The sequence below is a fragment of the Achroia grisella genome, unplaced genomic scaffold, assembly GCF_030625045.1.
Source record: "Achroia grisella isolate CSIRO2021 unplaced genomic scaffold, CSIRO_AGI_Agris_v1 utg900, whole genome shotgun sequence".
Taxonomy (NCBI): domain Eukaryota; kingdom Metazoa; phylum Arthropoda; class Insecta; order Lepidoptera; family Pyralidae; genus Achroia; species Achroia grisella.
In genome coordinates, this window is record NW_026713059.1 from 4151696 (window position 1) to 4169123 (window position 17428).

Here is a 17428-nt window from a genome sequence, read left to right on the forward strand (position 1 = left end):
TATCTTAGTATCAATGTATATTTATCTTTTATTATTAGACAACTGATACAAATACTTATATAGATACATAGTATACATAGAGAACACCCAGGCCAATGTAAACAATTATACTCATGAATACAAATGTTTGCGTCGTACAAAGAATCGAACACGCAACCATCGTAATTAAAGCAGTGTGCTAAAACGCTAGACTACTGAGATTGTCATATATAAAATAAAATACTACATGATATATCTGGACGGGATTTACGAATTAAAACAACAATATATTGAAACAACTCCTCTATCTACTTTAAATATTACATCAAGTCTAAAACAACAATTTTACATAATTTGTCTCTACATTGGTTACTAAGCTTCATCTTTTTTACCAAATGGATTCATTTTGGCTAGCCATGATGTAGTATTTCTGAAAATAATATAAATATTGATCACTTAAAATAATAATATGAAATTTTCTGCATTCCTTTTATAAAAAAATATATTTTATTTAATGTAATTGGAATGGCATACTAGTTGAAGGCCCACCAGATGGTAAACCATAGCCTAGATACATGAAAACCAGTATTGACATCACATTGCTCATTCCAGAAGACTAAGATATTATGCCACTTTTATTATCCTGTAATTTCATAATCTAATCATCCTTTTAATTTATAAATCAAGCTGTTAACTAGGTGAAATTGGTGAAACTAATGTACCCTTGCAGACAACAATACAAAGATTTTTTTTACAAAATTATATTTTGTAATGAAAGATAGCTAATATCTAACGTCATTATACAATCTATTTAAATTTAAACTAGTTCTGACATATATCAAAAAAAGATAAACCGACAGCTCTTTTTTGGCATTTATGACATATTTCTTTTTGCCTAGCTTATCTGTCATCTTATTATAATAATCTATGAGGACAATAATAATTAACTTACGATATTTCATCAGCAGAGGCCTTGTTCCCTTCAATGCCTGCTGCTTTAAGTTTTTCAACAAGGTTCTTTCTATAGACATTTTTTAAAGGAATTGGTTTATTGGCTGCTTCCTTTTGTTTAGCCATTTTGTTTAAAGCCTCATACCAGGTTAAACCATACCATTCAATTTCTTCAGGTGTATACTGCATAAATGTAAATCAATGCATATTGAATTATTCATGTATAGATATGAGGGGCATTACATTATCAAATATACATTTTTAAGCCATAAATACCTAATGAAATCAAAATTTATTTCAGTTGTTCCTAAGTGTTTTAACAATATATTTAATACATATTCTGATAACAAAAGTACTTTCACATATTTATCTGGCTTTCATCCCATATATTTGATACTGTATATTGCACAATTGCAATCATTACATGGAAATCAAAATAAAATGATTGTTATCCAATTGGAATACTCTGAAACAACATATTGGTGCATTGCAGTAAGATTTTTAATGAAAAATGTGGATATGAATATATAATTTTATATTGAAATAGAGACAGCCTACAGGGTGGGCACTCCCATACGAACAAAACCATAGACCAATTTATGAATACACATGTATTTTTATTATGTGGTATTATAAAGCTATAACAATAAGATACTTACAGATGACAAGTATGTCTTATATTCGTCATAAATTTCTTTCTGTTTCTGCTCATCATATGCATATCTTGGACATCCATTCATAAGCTCAGTAAGTATTTGCTTTTTTAATTTCAAAGCAAGCATGGACACTAAGTCACAGGCAGGTGTTTTGAGCAAGTAATGATCAAACCCATAATGGTCATGGATTAACCTAATTGTCCTATCAGTGACAGTGACAGAGAGGTGGGTGTTTAGCACCTCTGACTTTACCACAGTTCTCTTCAAGACTGGCACCCAGTAATGTGGAACACGGCGACGTAATGGATCACGTTTTTGAAAACCTGAAATAATTTATAAGTAAATTAATTTACTCACTACATTCTATTCAATCAATTCCGGAATATTTTTTGTGATACATTATGTAATTTTAAATTCCAGCAGATTTGTTCTATAGGCATGTACTTAAATAAAAAAAAGTATATTTTTTTATTAAATTTGAATGGCCATTATGCTGTTGGCCCACCTGATGTAAAGTGGTAAACTGATTAATAGCTGGTACTGTCGATTTGCATCATAGATTATATTGTGATAGTATCTCATGCATTGTCATTCCTGAAGATTAAGCCATTTTGCCTTCACAGCTTAGTTGTTATGTACATTTGTTTGTCCAATGTGATTATTATTTGATTGTAGTTAGCTACAGACAATGATATTATTTCAATAACTAACAACATAATTAAAAAATATAACAATACAATGAGAATTTAATCAATTTTCTATTTGATATTTATTTATACCAATTGCCTTATATTTTTACAATCTACTTCATAAGACATATACAGATAAAAAGAGATAATGAAGAAAAATATTTGAACACAAATGATACCAAGAATTCTAACCTTTTAGAACAGCTTCACCACCCCATATACCATCATGAATTTCTGCTGGATATTTCAGTGGTAAAGGTATGTTTTGAATTGGTAATGTTTCTCCAGTGAGCTCGTCCCGTTTCCACTTCCCTTCTTGAGGAATAAAGTGAACCGCAGCTGGCTTTAGAACTTTCCATTCATGCCAAAATTTTTTGTAAGCCTGAGGTAATTCTGATGCTATACCAACTTCAAATCTACTTTTTCTCTTATACGTTTTTGATAAATGCCGCGCAGTTGCCTGAAAGTAATAAGAAAGGTCGTGAGCAAGGTAAGATAGACCTTGCGTGAGAATAATAAAAAAAATAATTATCCCACCTGAATACGAGATGAAGCCATTTAACTATATTGTATCGATTTTGATAAACTACTGACTCAATAACAAATAAATTTTATTCTTGAAATGTAATTTTAAAGTGTAACCATGAATAATATAATCTTTATTCAACGTCAATGAATAATTGGCAAGATAAGACTGCCATACAATTTGTCATTTTTGACAATACCAATTTGAACGTTTTGAGAAAAGTTCTTGTTCTTAGGCTTTGAGGTGTCAAACTGCCAAAACTATACTCTGCGCAATGTAAGCAGTTGGGTGACGTGGATGAAAAAAATGGCAAACTTATTTGACACTTTCGAGCCAAACAAGTGCTAAGTGGTGGTGGTGGTTAATTATGTTTATTGTTAATTATCGACCGAAAACAGAATATTTATTTTATTTTTCTCAAACAGTATATGAGTTGTTATAGTTTGTTCTTATTTTAAATCACATTTAGTTTTGTGCATTCATGTTCTCAGAGAGTAAAAAACAATGTCTGACAATAAAAATGTCGAAGAATCCCTTGAAGGCAATCCATCGGATAATATTGGCAGCAATTTAGCAACAATACCAGCTAGCGACATATCCAGCATCGCAGGAAGTGTTAAAATTACAAAAGTAATTAAAAATAGTAGTAATATACTTATCTATTCAATATTCTTACACTCATATTTTGTTACTTACTTGTCACTTCAAGGATACTTTTATGCGTAATTCTATTACTACGAAAGATTATTTAATTCTTTTTCTATAATATACGTTTTGATGTAACAATATTTAGCATTAATCTAAAATTCATGTGTGCTTACAATAATATTTGAAATTGCATAAAGTGATTTACATAACTAAGCCATATGGGTATGTTTTACAGACACCACATCGCGTTTCATCTTCTTCCGAGAGACAAATAAAAGTTGAGCGAGCTCAGAGAGTTTTAGAAAATGCTGCGCTTGTCTCAAAACATATTAAAGAACGCCGGAAAGCAACTGCAGAACTGTTGGGACGACCATTTGATGATGGTAATTTGTTGTAAATATGTTATTTCAATATTTTTGCCATAATAATAATAACCATGGACTGCACACAGCACCCTCTAGTCCTAAAAGCTAATCAAAGCTAAACTACTAGATACTAAACCACAGATAAAAAAACTTCTATACATATTTTTTTAACATAATATATGTAAAATACCCAGACCAATACAAACAATTATACTCATGAATAGAATTTTTTTGTAAAGTGCAAGAAATTGAATCCCCATACCTTTTCAGGGTATATATGTTTTTGTTAATAATGAAAATGAATTCTAAATGAAACAAAATAATTATTTTATTTTGTTTACTGTTACTGTTTTTTAATAAAACCTGTTTTAATTGTCTGCTTTCTACTTTTTATAGATGAAGATGTTGGAGACAGTGCTTCTGAAGTTGCATCCACCATGAGCAAAAAATCGGGTTACTCAGTAGCAACAGACACTTCAACAGCTTTATCTGTAAAGGAGGCCTTGAACAGTAAGTATATAATTTATCTATAACTTAACTTACTTATGTTATATTAATTATAGTTCTTTATTAAAGATTTTGTAAATATATGTTGTATGTACAAAAATGGAGTTAATGTATGAACTTTTTATTATAAAATTTGGATAATGTCTGGCACACAATATATAAAATATATAAGTATACGTGTATATGTCCATTTTTGCTTTATTCCCCTCTAACTGTAACCAACTTATTAATCCAGTAGTACATCCAACATTTGTATCTATTCAATAGTTTTAACTTGAAAGAGTTCAAACAGCCATCTATTTTCAGAAACTTTCTTATATATACTTTCAGATCTTTCATATGACATGACTAATTTAGAAATAATTGAAATCATGTCTATTTAATCATAAGTATCAATTACTGTTCATGAGTTATATATTCTCATTTCAGTACCTGGTATTAGTGAAAATTTAGCAAACACACTAAAACAAAAAGAGCTGGTCATGGAGAGGATAAAACAATATAAAGAAATAAGTAAACGACCATCATTGATAAAATCATCACCAATCAGTAAAAAGGACTCAAGTAATGAATTGAAGCCAGATGTCAAAAGAGTAAGACAGCATTTTGTTTTATAGAGATTTAGTGTGTTATGATTATTATGATATAAAAATATCTATATATGTTTTTTCTATTTTAAAGCTTTTACAATGCTTATATATTCTAGAAATTTATAGACCATTTCACAATTGGAAACAAATTAAGTCTCAGCCAGTTACTATAGTACTCTACATAAATACATTTTTTTGGTAAATACAGACATAATATACATAGAAAATACCTAGACCAATACAAGCAATCATATGCAGGAATACAAATGTTTTTACCCTGTGAAGAATTGAATCTGCAATCATCAGCAGTAAGTAAAATTGTCAGACCACTGATGCAATCATATACATAATTGATTGTTAATGCAGGTATCAGAGATCAGCAATGTATCCCAACTAATGAACACAGTAAAGGAGAAAGAAAATATGGTTAGTATAATGCAAGTAAAATTGAGAGCAATGGAAACTACTATATTGGAGTTACAGGAAAAAATCAATGAAAAGGACCAAATCATAGAAGCTAAAAATATGGCGACCAGCTTGATGTCAGATACTCTCAGTAAAAAAGGTGAAGAATTTGTGTTTTATTTTTATCTATTTACTACATTTACAATTTACCGAATGCAGCTTGCTAGCACATGCTCAAAATACAACACTCAGCTGAGTGTCCATCCTGTAGACAACACTACCATTCTTAATTCGTAAATTTATGCCAGAGGGTGTCATTAAATAAGAAGTCTTGCACTCAATGAACTGCAGACTATCATTGCCATCTGCCAACCAATCCTATTACAGTAAACATTGATTATATACATTGAATAAAAAATCTATAGTAACATATAAAGGTGAAATGTTTGTTATTTGGCTACAAGCAATAATAATATGATTAAAACTAAAATGTAACTGTAATTTATTGTAAGATTACCACCATACCCATTTATTTGTGTTATAAGTTGTTACAAATTTTTTTAACATTTCTTTTATAGAAAAAGATTCAATGTTATTGCTGGAAGATACTAAACAACAAATGACCAAAATGCAAGAGAATTTTATAAGCATGGAAACAGAGTGGAAAGAAGAAAAACAGAGATTGCAGAAAGAGATACAGGTACAAGATGAAAAAATTAACAGTTTAGAAGAAGCTAATACTATTCTGGAAAATACACGATTTGAAGTCAGTGTAGCACATTCAAAATTAGCTGAAGAATTGGACTTAAAGAATAAAGAAATTTTACAATTACATGATAAAATTGAAAAATTATCTAAAGAACATCTTGCTACACCGGAAGAAGAAAAGGATACTGTAGACGAAAAAGGTTCTTTGGAAATATCTAATATGATTGAATTAACGAAAAAGATAGAATTATTAGAACAATTAAATTGTCAAATAAGACAAACCAATAAAGATCTAGAAAACAAACTTGTTACTATTAGTGAACAAAAAACTGCGTCTACTACCTCACCACTAAAAAAACAAAGCCCACTTCCAGCCCGTAAGGGTAAAAATACCGGTAAAAGTAAGTCGCCTTGGAGTAAATTGACATCAGAATCACTACCTCAAGAGTCAGAAACAAAACTACAAAAAAGTGAAGCAGCTAAATTCGAAATGTTAATACAATCCTTAAATAAAGAAATATTAGAAAAAGAATATGTGATATCGCAGAAAAATATGTTGATATCTGAATTACAATTAGAAAATTCAGAAAAAGAAGCTAATCTAAATGTTCTTAGAGATTCAAGAAAAGAACCTACCCAGAACACAGCTGATATCGGAATTACAGCAAATATTAATGACAATATTCCATTAGTATGTAATACAGAAGTATTAAAAACAACTGACACTGACTCTGGTGATAAACATTACAGTAATATTAAACAACTTGAAACTGAACTAAATGCTGCTCAACAGCAAATTGAAGCGTTAAATCAAGATATAGATACAGCCAATAAAAATATGATAAAAGTAAAATCTAACCATAAATTGAAAATTAAACAGATGCATAAAACAATTGAAAATTTCAGTAAAGTGTCAGATGCAAATGCAGAAATAATAAAACTCAATGAAGAACTTCATCAACTATCACAAAAAGTTGCTGAGCTGGAAGAAGAAAAGGGTAATTTGCAATTACACCTTGTAGATTATGACAGTGGTAGATGTGAGTATATTTATAGGAAATAATCAGATGTCTTTTTAGTATATCTATTTTGTATAAAAATTACAATATTATGTTTATCTTTTCAGTAACTGAGTCAGATGTTTATAAGAAGATGATGGAAATGGAAAATTTGGCAGAAGTGAGACTTAAAGCTATTAGTTTACTGGAAACTCAAAAATTTGATTTAGTGCAAGGTAAACTGTACAAGTTTTACTGTACATTTATTCACAATAGATTTACACAGTAATTTTATTTACTAATGCTCTATAGAGACTTTTTTTTGTCTACTGCATAGTAGGTGGTAAAAGATGGAAATAAAACTGCTTTTACATTATGACTTTAGTAAAACCTAATGAACTGATTTTTGTACGTAATTAATATATTTATACTATTAATTCAATAATTAAATTTATATAGGTTCTTTGGTATGTGCATGTGCTTATAATCTTCTTTAAGATATAAATTATATCTGTAAAAATGATTATATCTTTTAATTATTTACAGAATTACATGTATTACAACAAAAATATGTAGAGGCAGAGGATAAATTAGCAGACATGTCTCAGTTTCAAAATGAACAGGTCTGTTCTGAAATGAAGTCCGTGCAATTAGAGGAACAGATTGATGGACTTGAGGCCTCCAAAAAAGAATTAGAATTAATTGTTGAAAATTTGAAACTAGATAAGGATCAACTAAATGGAACCATACAGTTATTACAAGGTGAAAAGGAGGAACTTTTGCACAAACTGGAAAATTATATACAAGAAAATATTGAATTGACAGATAAACTTGAGAAATTAAGTCCTGAAAAAGTAAGTTCGGCAGAATCGATCGAAATAGTAGAGTCTTTAACAACACAAGAAAAGTTAGAATTAGAGGAATACAACAAAGGCAAAGTTAGTGATGACCTTGGTGATGATTACAAAGTAGAGGCTGCTCAAACTAGTGAAAAATCACCAGAGATTTTACTAGAACAAGTGTCTGAATTAAACAGAAAAATCGAACTATTTTCCCAGGAAAGGGAGGAAGTAATGGAAAAAATGAATAAGATTAATTCAGAAAATCAACATTTACATAAAGAAATTGAAATGCAAACTAATCAGTGCAAGATATTACAAAGTAATATAGATGTCTTAAATGAAGAAAAGAATGAAATACTAAAATTAAATGACATGCTTAATAATCAAATAGACGAATTAAAGCGAGAACGAATAGAACTAATGAAAGAAACTGTAGAAATTGCAAAAGCCACAAGCCTCGATGAGGGAGGAGATACAACAGGCATAACTGATTTGCATCAAGATGATAAACCGACAGGCGAAAAAGGAGGCAGAAATAAATCTGTTAAACAATTAACGAAAGAAATATTGAAATTGAAGAATACGATCAAAGAGAGGGAGGAGGAGATAGCAGATTGTCAGATGAAGATATTGTCATTGGAAGAATATCAGCAGAAGCAAAATGAATTAATGCAAGACAATATGTCTTTTGAAACGAAAATTAAGCTGTTAGTGGAAGAAAATCAACAACTGAAAGATAAGATTGAGAGTTTAGAACAAGATAAAAACACAGAAAGGCAATTGTTACAATCTGAACAGTATGAAAAAATACAGGAAGAATTACATAATGTTCGACAAGAGTATACGGCTACAATTAATACACGCGATTCTAGAATACAGGAACTAGAAAATCTTCTGTTAGAATACGAGAATAAGATATATAATTATAATAATGCATTGAAAGTAAAAGACAAAGAACTCACAGAATATGTAAACCAGGTTACCAAGTTGAATGATGTTTCACACAAACTAAAGTCAACTATCGAACTACTTGAAGAAGAAAAATTAAAAGGTCAAAATGCTGATATTGTAAAGTCATTGAACAAGCAAATTTCTGCATATCAAAAAAAAATTACAGAATATGAAGAAAAATTAAGAAATCTAGAAGATGAAAAAGTTCAGTTACTTTCTTTAAAATCTGTCCTGGAAAACAAAAATATCAATTTAGACAATGAGTTGAAAAAATTGCAAGATTCATTTGTGGAGAAACAAAATTTGATTAAGGAATTGCAGTCTCAACAACAAAAACATATAGAGGAGGTATCTAATGCCAAGCTACAAGCGAAGGAACGTGATGAAGAGATTCACGAAATCAAACTACAATTACGGAAAGAATCTATAGAAAATGAAAAGCTTCGCACAAATCTATCCCAAAAAGATAAATCTATTGAAGACATTACAGAGATGTTGCAAGAAAATAAAGAAAACATAGAAAAAACTATTTTGGAGAAAAGTCAAATTAACGAACAATACATTTTAATGGAGACTAAAAATAAAGAATTAATGGAAAAGTTAAAGAAATTTGCAGTTAATATTAAGAAAAAAACAGCACTGTACACTGAATTGGAAAATCAGTTGATGGAAACTCAAAAACAGCTTGAGGCCAAAAATATACATATTGAGCAGTTACTAATACAAGTGGAAACCTTACCTGCATTGCAAGAAAAAGTGAAACATGCTGATGAAGAAGTAAATCGGCTTTTGTTACAAAAAAATACTATGGAAAAACAAAAATCTGAAAATGTTTCACAATTGCTGTCACAAGTACAATCACTTGAGGAAAGAATAGCCATATCCTCTGGAGAAGTTTTGAAGTTGAATGATTTACTTAACGTTAAACAAAACGACCTGCATGCGATGTCTGAAGAAAATAGAAATCTTAAGAATCAAATAGATACTTTACAAAATAAATTAGTTGAATATGAGATAGATCAAAAGAACAGTTTAAATTTTATAACAAAAATTTCTAGTTTGGAAAGTGACATAAATCAAAAGGAAAATCAGATTTCAGATTTGTTATATAAACTTGAGAATCAAGAACAGCAGTTAAATCAGTTACATTTTGGCCATAATGCCAAAGTCCAGGAACGTGATTTATATATAGAAAATTTGGAAACTGAAATACTGAAATACAAAAATCGTATTGGGCGTTTAGAAGAAAGTGTATCAATCATGGAAGACAGAAGACATTCGTTAGAACGCAAGGCAGATCAGTTAGATACTCAGTTACAAGAAAAGCAAAAAGCTTATAATGAATATTCAAGTCATGAGGATGAACTGGTTAACAGACTAGCTGTGCTAATGGATCATGATAGAGTTGTTGAAAAACAGCTTCATGTTATAGAATCCGATAATAAAGAGTTACATCATAAAATTCAACATCTTAATGATGAAAATCAAAGACTTAGAAAAGCTGTGTCTGATATACAAGAACACTGTAATAATCTAGTTGAAAAAGCAAGCAAAAGTGATTTCGCTGAAGCTGAAATAGTGAAATACCAAGAACAGATACACGACTTGGAGACAAATCTGAAACGTGTTACACATGAACACCAAATACTGTTAGTTCAACGGAAGCAAGATATAGAAGATTTAGAGTCGGAATTTAATGTACAAATTGAAAATGCTATTAAAGAAAAGAAGGTTTTAAGTGAAAAGTATGAAAAAATTAGTGATCATGTTTGCCAATTGGAAGTTAAACTTCAGGAATATAGGAACAACATTGAAAATCTTAATTTGAACTTAGAGGACCTTAATAAAATTAATTATGATTTGGTTGAAAAAGCAGCAAATAAAGTTCAGCCTGTTTTACCAGATTATACAGAACAGTATGTCAACGAAATAAACAAATTGAATTCCATTATTAATAATAAAAACCAGGAAATTCAGGATCTTAATAATAAAACACAAACAATACAAAATAATAATATGGCAGTGGTATCTAACTTTGAGAGCAGTATATTAGATTTAACTCATAAATTACAACAATATACTTTGCAAATAGATCATCTTAATAACGAATTAAATATTTTGAGAGAAAGTACTGAGGAACTACAAAAACAACTACTACATAAAGAAGAAGTAATAAAGGATTTAAAAGATAAAAAAAAGGTTATATTTGAAATGAATATTCCCAAAACTGAAGGTATGGTTATTTCATCTACAATTGAAGCAGTAAATGAAGAGGATCCTAAATTCGATATATCATCTATTCAATCTCAAATAGTTTCGGATACAGATCGTTTAGAATCGGAAAATAATTCTGCTATCTTGAAAATATCTGAATATTTTCAGGGTAATTCTGCAACTAAAATTGATTCAAATGTTGATAGTTCTATAGAAGCTGCAATTGTACCTAAAAAAGCGTATATGTGTTACAAAGGCGAAGGTAGAGAAGATGATTTAAATATTGGTGAAGATCCATTTAATTCAGATGAAGGTTGGGGATTAGGAGAATGTCAAGAACAAGAAGACGTAAGTGCAAATTTGTCTTTTCTTAATGATCAATTATTACAGTTAAAAAAAGATAAGGAGGTTTTAAAATCAGATCTTGAGACAAGCAATAATAAGCTGGTCAAAGCTTTAAGAAAACTGAAGGAATTGAAATCAAATAACGATATGTTATCTAAAGAATTAAAATTGTCAAAAGAGTTGCCTCAGAGTTCAATATTAGATACTGCTATTGAAGATGAATTACGAAACAATGTTCAGGAGTTAGAGAAGAAGATTGAAAATCTTAACGCAGAAATTAATAAGGAAAGACGCGAAAAAGAAGCTATTAGGAAGCAGAATGAGGTATTCAGTAGTGCCAATGACAGATGGACAGAATTGAAAGAGAATTTAGATACTGAAATTGAACTGTGGAAATTTAAATTTAAGGAAGTTAATGATAAATTATCTACTGTACAGTGGGATGCTAAAGAATATTCAGACACCAAAACTTCAGGAATTCAATTAAATACAAGCGATCATGTAGTAAAAGAAGAGATGATGAAACTTGAAACTGAAAATGACGAATTACAACAAATGGTTGACCAATTAACTGTGAAAAATAAAGAAATATTGTCAAATGAAGCCCAATTGTTAAACAAAATCAATGATTTACAAAATCAGGTACAAATACAATCTTCTTGTAGAGATTGTGAAAGTATGAGTCATCATTTGGCAGATTTACAAACCAATAACACTGAACTTTTAAAAAATAATGATTTTTTAAAAGATACGCTAAGCCAACTTGAAGTAAATTTTAATGAAGTCTCACATAACTATGAACAGTTAAAGTTAAATAAAGAAAAAATGGAAAAAGATTTTGAAAGTAATATTAAAGATTTGACGGAAAATTGTATTACCTTACAAAACGAAGTGAAATCTTTAAAAATATTGGAAAGCGAAGCTAATAATAAAATAACTAGTCTCCTTCAAGAAATAGAAGCTGCTAAGCTTATCGAAGAACCACAAAATGATGCAAAATTACAAGCTGATATGTTATTATTATCTGAAAAATACAATACTGTAGAAAATAATTATAATCGGTTAAATGGTGCCCTTGAGGCAGCAAATAATAAAATTGTTCATTTAGAATCTCTTAAGAATGAGTATGAAATAAAAATAAGTTCTTATGAGCAACAAATACTTAGTTATGAACAAAAGATTCATGAGTTAGAGCGACGTGTATCTGAGCTGGGTTCTAAAACTGAACACAATTCACCTACATCTATAGAAACCGAAAATAATGATGATCGGATTAATCAACTCCATTCCAAAATACAACAACTGAATGCTGAGAACGATCAGTTGCTATCAACTGTAACCGAACTGCGCTCATCTGTGTCAAGTGCTGTAGATCAACGTGGATTTGAAATATCCGAGTTATGGAAACAACATTTAGCACAAAGAGAGTCAGATTTTCAAAAGACCGAACAAGAACTTAGGTCAGAATTAAGTGCATCTGAAGCAAAGTATGAGCAACTGTTAGATAATGTACAATCATCAAGTCAAGAAGAAACTAATAAATTGATTATAATGGAACAAATAAACTCCCTACAAAATAAACTACAAGATAAAGAAGAACATCTACATAATCTTCAAAATAAGTATGCAGAAGTAATAAATCAATTAGACATTTTGCGGTCTGAAATAGAAGATGAAAAGGTTATTCACGATAATAAGTTACTTGCACAACAAGATGAGTATGAAAAGTTAATTCAAGAGTTAACAATGACAAATCAACAAAATACAGAAAATTATGAACAGAACTTAAATAGTATTAAATCTGAACTAAACATAACCAGAAATAATACTAATGATATTGAAAAACAATGTGAAGAAGTAAAAGAGTGCTTAAAAATATCTGAAGAAAAAAATATAGACTTGTCTAATCAAATACAAATAAAAGAAAGTGAAATATATCAGAAAACGATGGAATATACTCACACATTAGCACAAAGAAACGAAGAGTTTGAGAACATTAGGAAACAATTAATTCAATATGAAAACAAAATAGAAGAAATAAGCTTTGAGAAGGAATCGGAATTGGCTATTTTGAGATTAAAGATCCATGAAAATAATGAACATTATGAAAAATATAAAAAAGATTTAGAAAATGATAATATAACATTAACTGAAACATTAAATGCTAAAATTGTAGAATGCACAAACCTCAACAAAAATATTACTGAATTGAACCGGTTATTAGAAGAGCAATCCAAAACAGCTATTGACATGCAAATGGCACTAGAAAGCCAAGAAGTGGAAATAGTTGCACTTAAAGATGAGTTATCCAATTTGCAACAAAATTTACGAGCATCCAGTAGTAAAATAGAAAAACACGTTACTTTCGCGTCTGGAACGAAATCAGGGATGGAACCAGATATATCTGAAGGTGCATTAAATAAGGAATTATTGGATGCAGTGCCCAGAGCTGAATTAGATTTAGCATTGTATATGTTGCATCAAAGAGATGTTCGATGTGAGGAACTTACGATGGAGCTGACGCAACTGCTCGAAGAGAGGGATACATTGCAACTACGCTTGTCAGATAGTCTGCGTTCTAACGAAGAATGGAAATCTAAATGTAAGACAGGACAGGAAAGATCGGGTGGGGACGAGGTTATGAGCTCTAGTCAAGAGACAATATCGGATTTACCGACGTTTACGGTAGAGAAAGAACAGCCATTTGTAGACATTCACCGCGGTCAAACATCACGGAGCAGCAGTATAAGCGATCAGGATGGAGACAAACCAAAATTACAGGCCAAGTAAGTATAGCATTACCATTTTTAGTTAAATAAAAAAATACTAGTATATAAATACACAAAGACAGCACGTCATAAAGCTTGAGCTAGTTATATATAGAAAACATATAGAGTGTAATGTACAAGTGTCCCATTCAATACTATCGAATGGCATAGTGCAACCACCTGTGCTAAGTCTAAGTCTAAGGCTAAGTCACCTGTTATAATGTCTGGAGACATTATTACAAATTTGTTTATGAATTATATGGTTCGAAGAGAATTAGCAGCAGTACAACTACATTGTCATGTGCCATTTGAGAGGTCTACGATGTTATGATTCGAATCCTGAAATTTGACTGTCTAATCTCAACCGAATGGTAGCATACAAGCTTACAGAATATGATTTCCTAGATTATCAGAGCTACGCAGCGTAAAGCATAGCCGAGATGTGCGGCTGAGGCACGAGAGTGAACAGCGGCAGATGGATTTGCGGTTGCTACAACGCGATGTTGCCAATCTACCGCCAGAAGCAGTTGACCAGCTGGCGCAGGCGCACCATACCCTTTGTAAGTGCACTAAATATCGTGCCATCGCTCCAATGGCGTCATAGATAAAAAAACAAATTAGCGAAAGAAAATGCGTTTTTCAAATTTTCTTTCATTTTTCACTTAAAGTTCTAGAATAAGCCTATTTTATTAAAACATATATCTAACATAACACTGTTTGAGATAAAAGTATGAATTCCAACAGTACACTACTAGAACAGTAGTACAGTTACACTAATAAAAAATATTTTGATATCTTATTTACTTGGAATAATTAAAATAAAGTGCGTCATATATATTTTTAATGCAGATGTATGTGTATTCAGACATTTGTATATTATACTAAATATGCTTCGTAGTTACAAACACCGTTTTATTTGAAAGAATGGCGTCCACCCAATTTATAGCATCACCCGTGTTATTTCTTTTCTCTCGGCCTTCATTATGATTTTATTTTTATGATGGTTAGCTAAGTATCGTAGAGTGATGTTAAATGGTTTATAACTTTTCACAATACTTGGGCCATCAGATAAAAAGGTTTTTTTTTTAATTTCCAAGTAACAGATCTAGAGATCTGGTGCACAATCAAACAAACTTTTAAGTTTTGTATATTATGTATAAATTTCGACTGGAAAATAATTTCAAAATGACAATTTTGTACCATTCGTGAGAAAAATATTCAAAAACCAAATAACGGAGACATGACTGAGGAAATCAATGGAACCCTCCTGTTATCGAAAATTGAGCTGTTTTCATAAGAACTTTAATTAGAAGTCTCCGTTATTCTATGTATTAACATTATATTAAAAGAAACTAGTAAAAGAAACAAGAAAGTTATCTTTGATTGGAAGGTATATTTTTTAAGTTTGTACTTATGTTATTATTATATTCATGTTTGATAAGCCTGTGTAGAAATTATTGAAATGAGAAAAATAACATTGTTTTTTTTTAACGTTTACAGCACGAGATTCCCAAAGCACGTCCACCGTACTATTAAACTGGCTTCGAGGAAAAAGCACTCCGAAAATAGTACACAATATGTAAGTTATAAAAAATAGGGTACACTATAACTATTAAAACGAGAAAATTAAACAATTCAAACGTAATTGCCTAAGTCTCATTGTTGTAGTCAAAAATATTTCTGTTTTATTGTTTATATATGTACTTACATCTTTGCATTTATCGCATATAATTTCCACCGCCCAGCACGACACAATTATTAAATGTTTGTAAAAACATTTTTCTAATTGTGATACTTATATTTATCTTGCCGACAGACATAAATCGAACACTATTACTTTAATAGTTTTTATCTTTTAACTTTTATAATATTTCATAGTGAGACTAATAAAAATTTGAGGCATGACACCGTTGTCCTTCGGAATGGCAACTATAGGGAGTATCACGCGCGTCACATGACGTCGTTATATCCGTTGTGTTAATAATGTATATATGTATATAGGTGACAGTTGTCACATACCATCAAGTAGGCCGTCAGCTTGTTTGCCATTCCAGTCACATAAAAGAAAAAACTTACTGACAGATAAAGGTTACAAGCCCATGTAATTGCATCAGCTATGCTCACAGCTCTCTTTTTTACAAGAAAATCTATTTTTATTCATTATTTTCACCTGAACTTTTGACATTCTACTTCCTTCAAATATGGTGCATATTATATGTTATAGTAACTATAGTTTTATAGATGTCTGCTTTGGCAAGTACGAACGAACGAGATAATTCTTAAATCCAATGCATTCCTGTCTATGTTACATTTTGAGAATTGCTAGACTGAAATAAAATTAATAGGCACTGATTCCATAAAGTCTAAAAACTCTGGTATCAAAAGTTATCTCCATTACTAATTTTTTTTTCGAAATTATTGACTATTATTTATCTATGATGTTACTTGTGTACAGAAATATCTTCTCGAAACGTGTTCTAAAGTTATAGAAACGATTTCAAGGTGTGCCTTCTCGTTCATAAACCAAATTGTAAATGTTATCTTATTCAGAGTTGTTGATCACCTTTATTGTTTTTTTATTAAAAATAATACTTGTATAATTTAATGTATATATTATAATCAATGAGGTTTACAATATATATTATGTAAACCTTTGTATTACAATTGTAAATTTGGTTTTCATTAAAGGCGTTTCATTAATAGGACTGTTTTATTTATTTATTAATTCCTATTATTTTTAGGGTCAGGTAGAAAAAATTTAATACAACCATAAAATAATGTTGAATAATTTTATTTCTTTTCAATATTTACATTTCAGCTTTTCAACGAACATACATGCAAAGACAAACTCAATGTAATAATCACATATTAAATCAAACTCTTGATTCTTGCGTGTCATATACGTGTTTCTTAAAGATTACATGAAAAAACATAAAACACCCTAACACGGTGCGATTCTATAACACTATTTACAGCATAGGAAAATCAACATTATTTCACTAATTTTGACATAAACCTAATTCACAATAAAAACGTAACTTAATCTCTTAATATTATATGTCAAGAAGCCAGTCCAAAAGCCAAACAATAAGCATTATATAAGACTAACCTTGTAATGCGTATATTTTCCCACATAATTTTACATACAAACTAACAAATATAACTTTCTATATTAAAGTCAGATTCTAATGCCTAAAATTAATTTTAGGCAGCGCTGTTTGCCACAACCATAAACTGTAACTTACTTCTGTAATATATTAGAAATTGATAATAAATATTAATTAAA

General features: G+C 30.1%; 2 protein-coding genes across 2 annotated transcripts; one reads left to right on the top strand and one right to left on the bottom strand.

Moving 5' to 3' along the window:
- Positions 1-267: 267 nt before the first annotated feature.
- LOC131853284 (large ribosomal subunit protein bL28m) lies at positions 268-2978 on the bottom strand. The gene is made up of 5 exons (XM_059204136.1): positions 2813-2978; positions 2468-2735; positions 1590-1909; positions 932-1113; positions 268-409 (listed from the first exon to the last, which is right to left on the bottom strand). The coding sequence occupies exons 1-5, from the start codon at positions 2831-2833 to the stop codon at positions 352-354; spliced, it is 849 nt and encodes a 282-aa protein (XP_059060119.1). The 5' UTR covers positions 2834-2978; the 3' UTR covers positions 268-351.
- A 327-nt stretch (positions 2979-3305) lies between these two features.
- LOC131853355 (uncharacterized) lies at positions 3306-16842 on the top strand. Its single transcript, XM_059204223.1, has 10 exons — positions 3306-3431; positions 3685-3832; positions 4211-4324; positions 4751-4914; positions 5278-5476; positions 5895-7064; positions 7151-7258; positions 7569-14160; positions 14548-14702; positions 15643-16842. The coding sequence occupies exons 1-10, from the start codon at positions 3306-3308 to the stop codon at positions 15723-15725; spliced, it is 8859 nt and encodes a 2952-aa protein (XP_059060206.1). The 3' UTR covers positions 15726-16842.
- Positions 16843-17428: the final 586 nt, after the last annotated feature.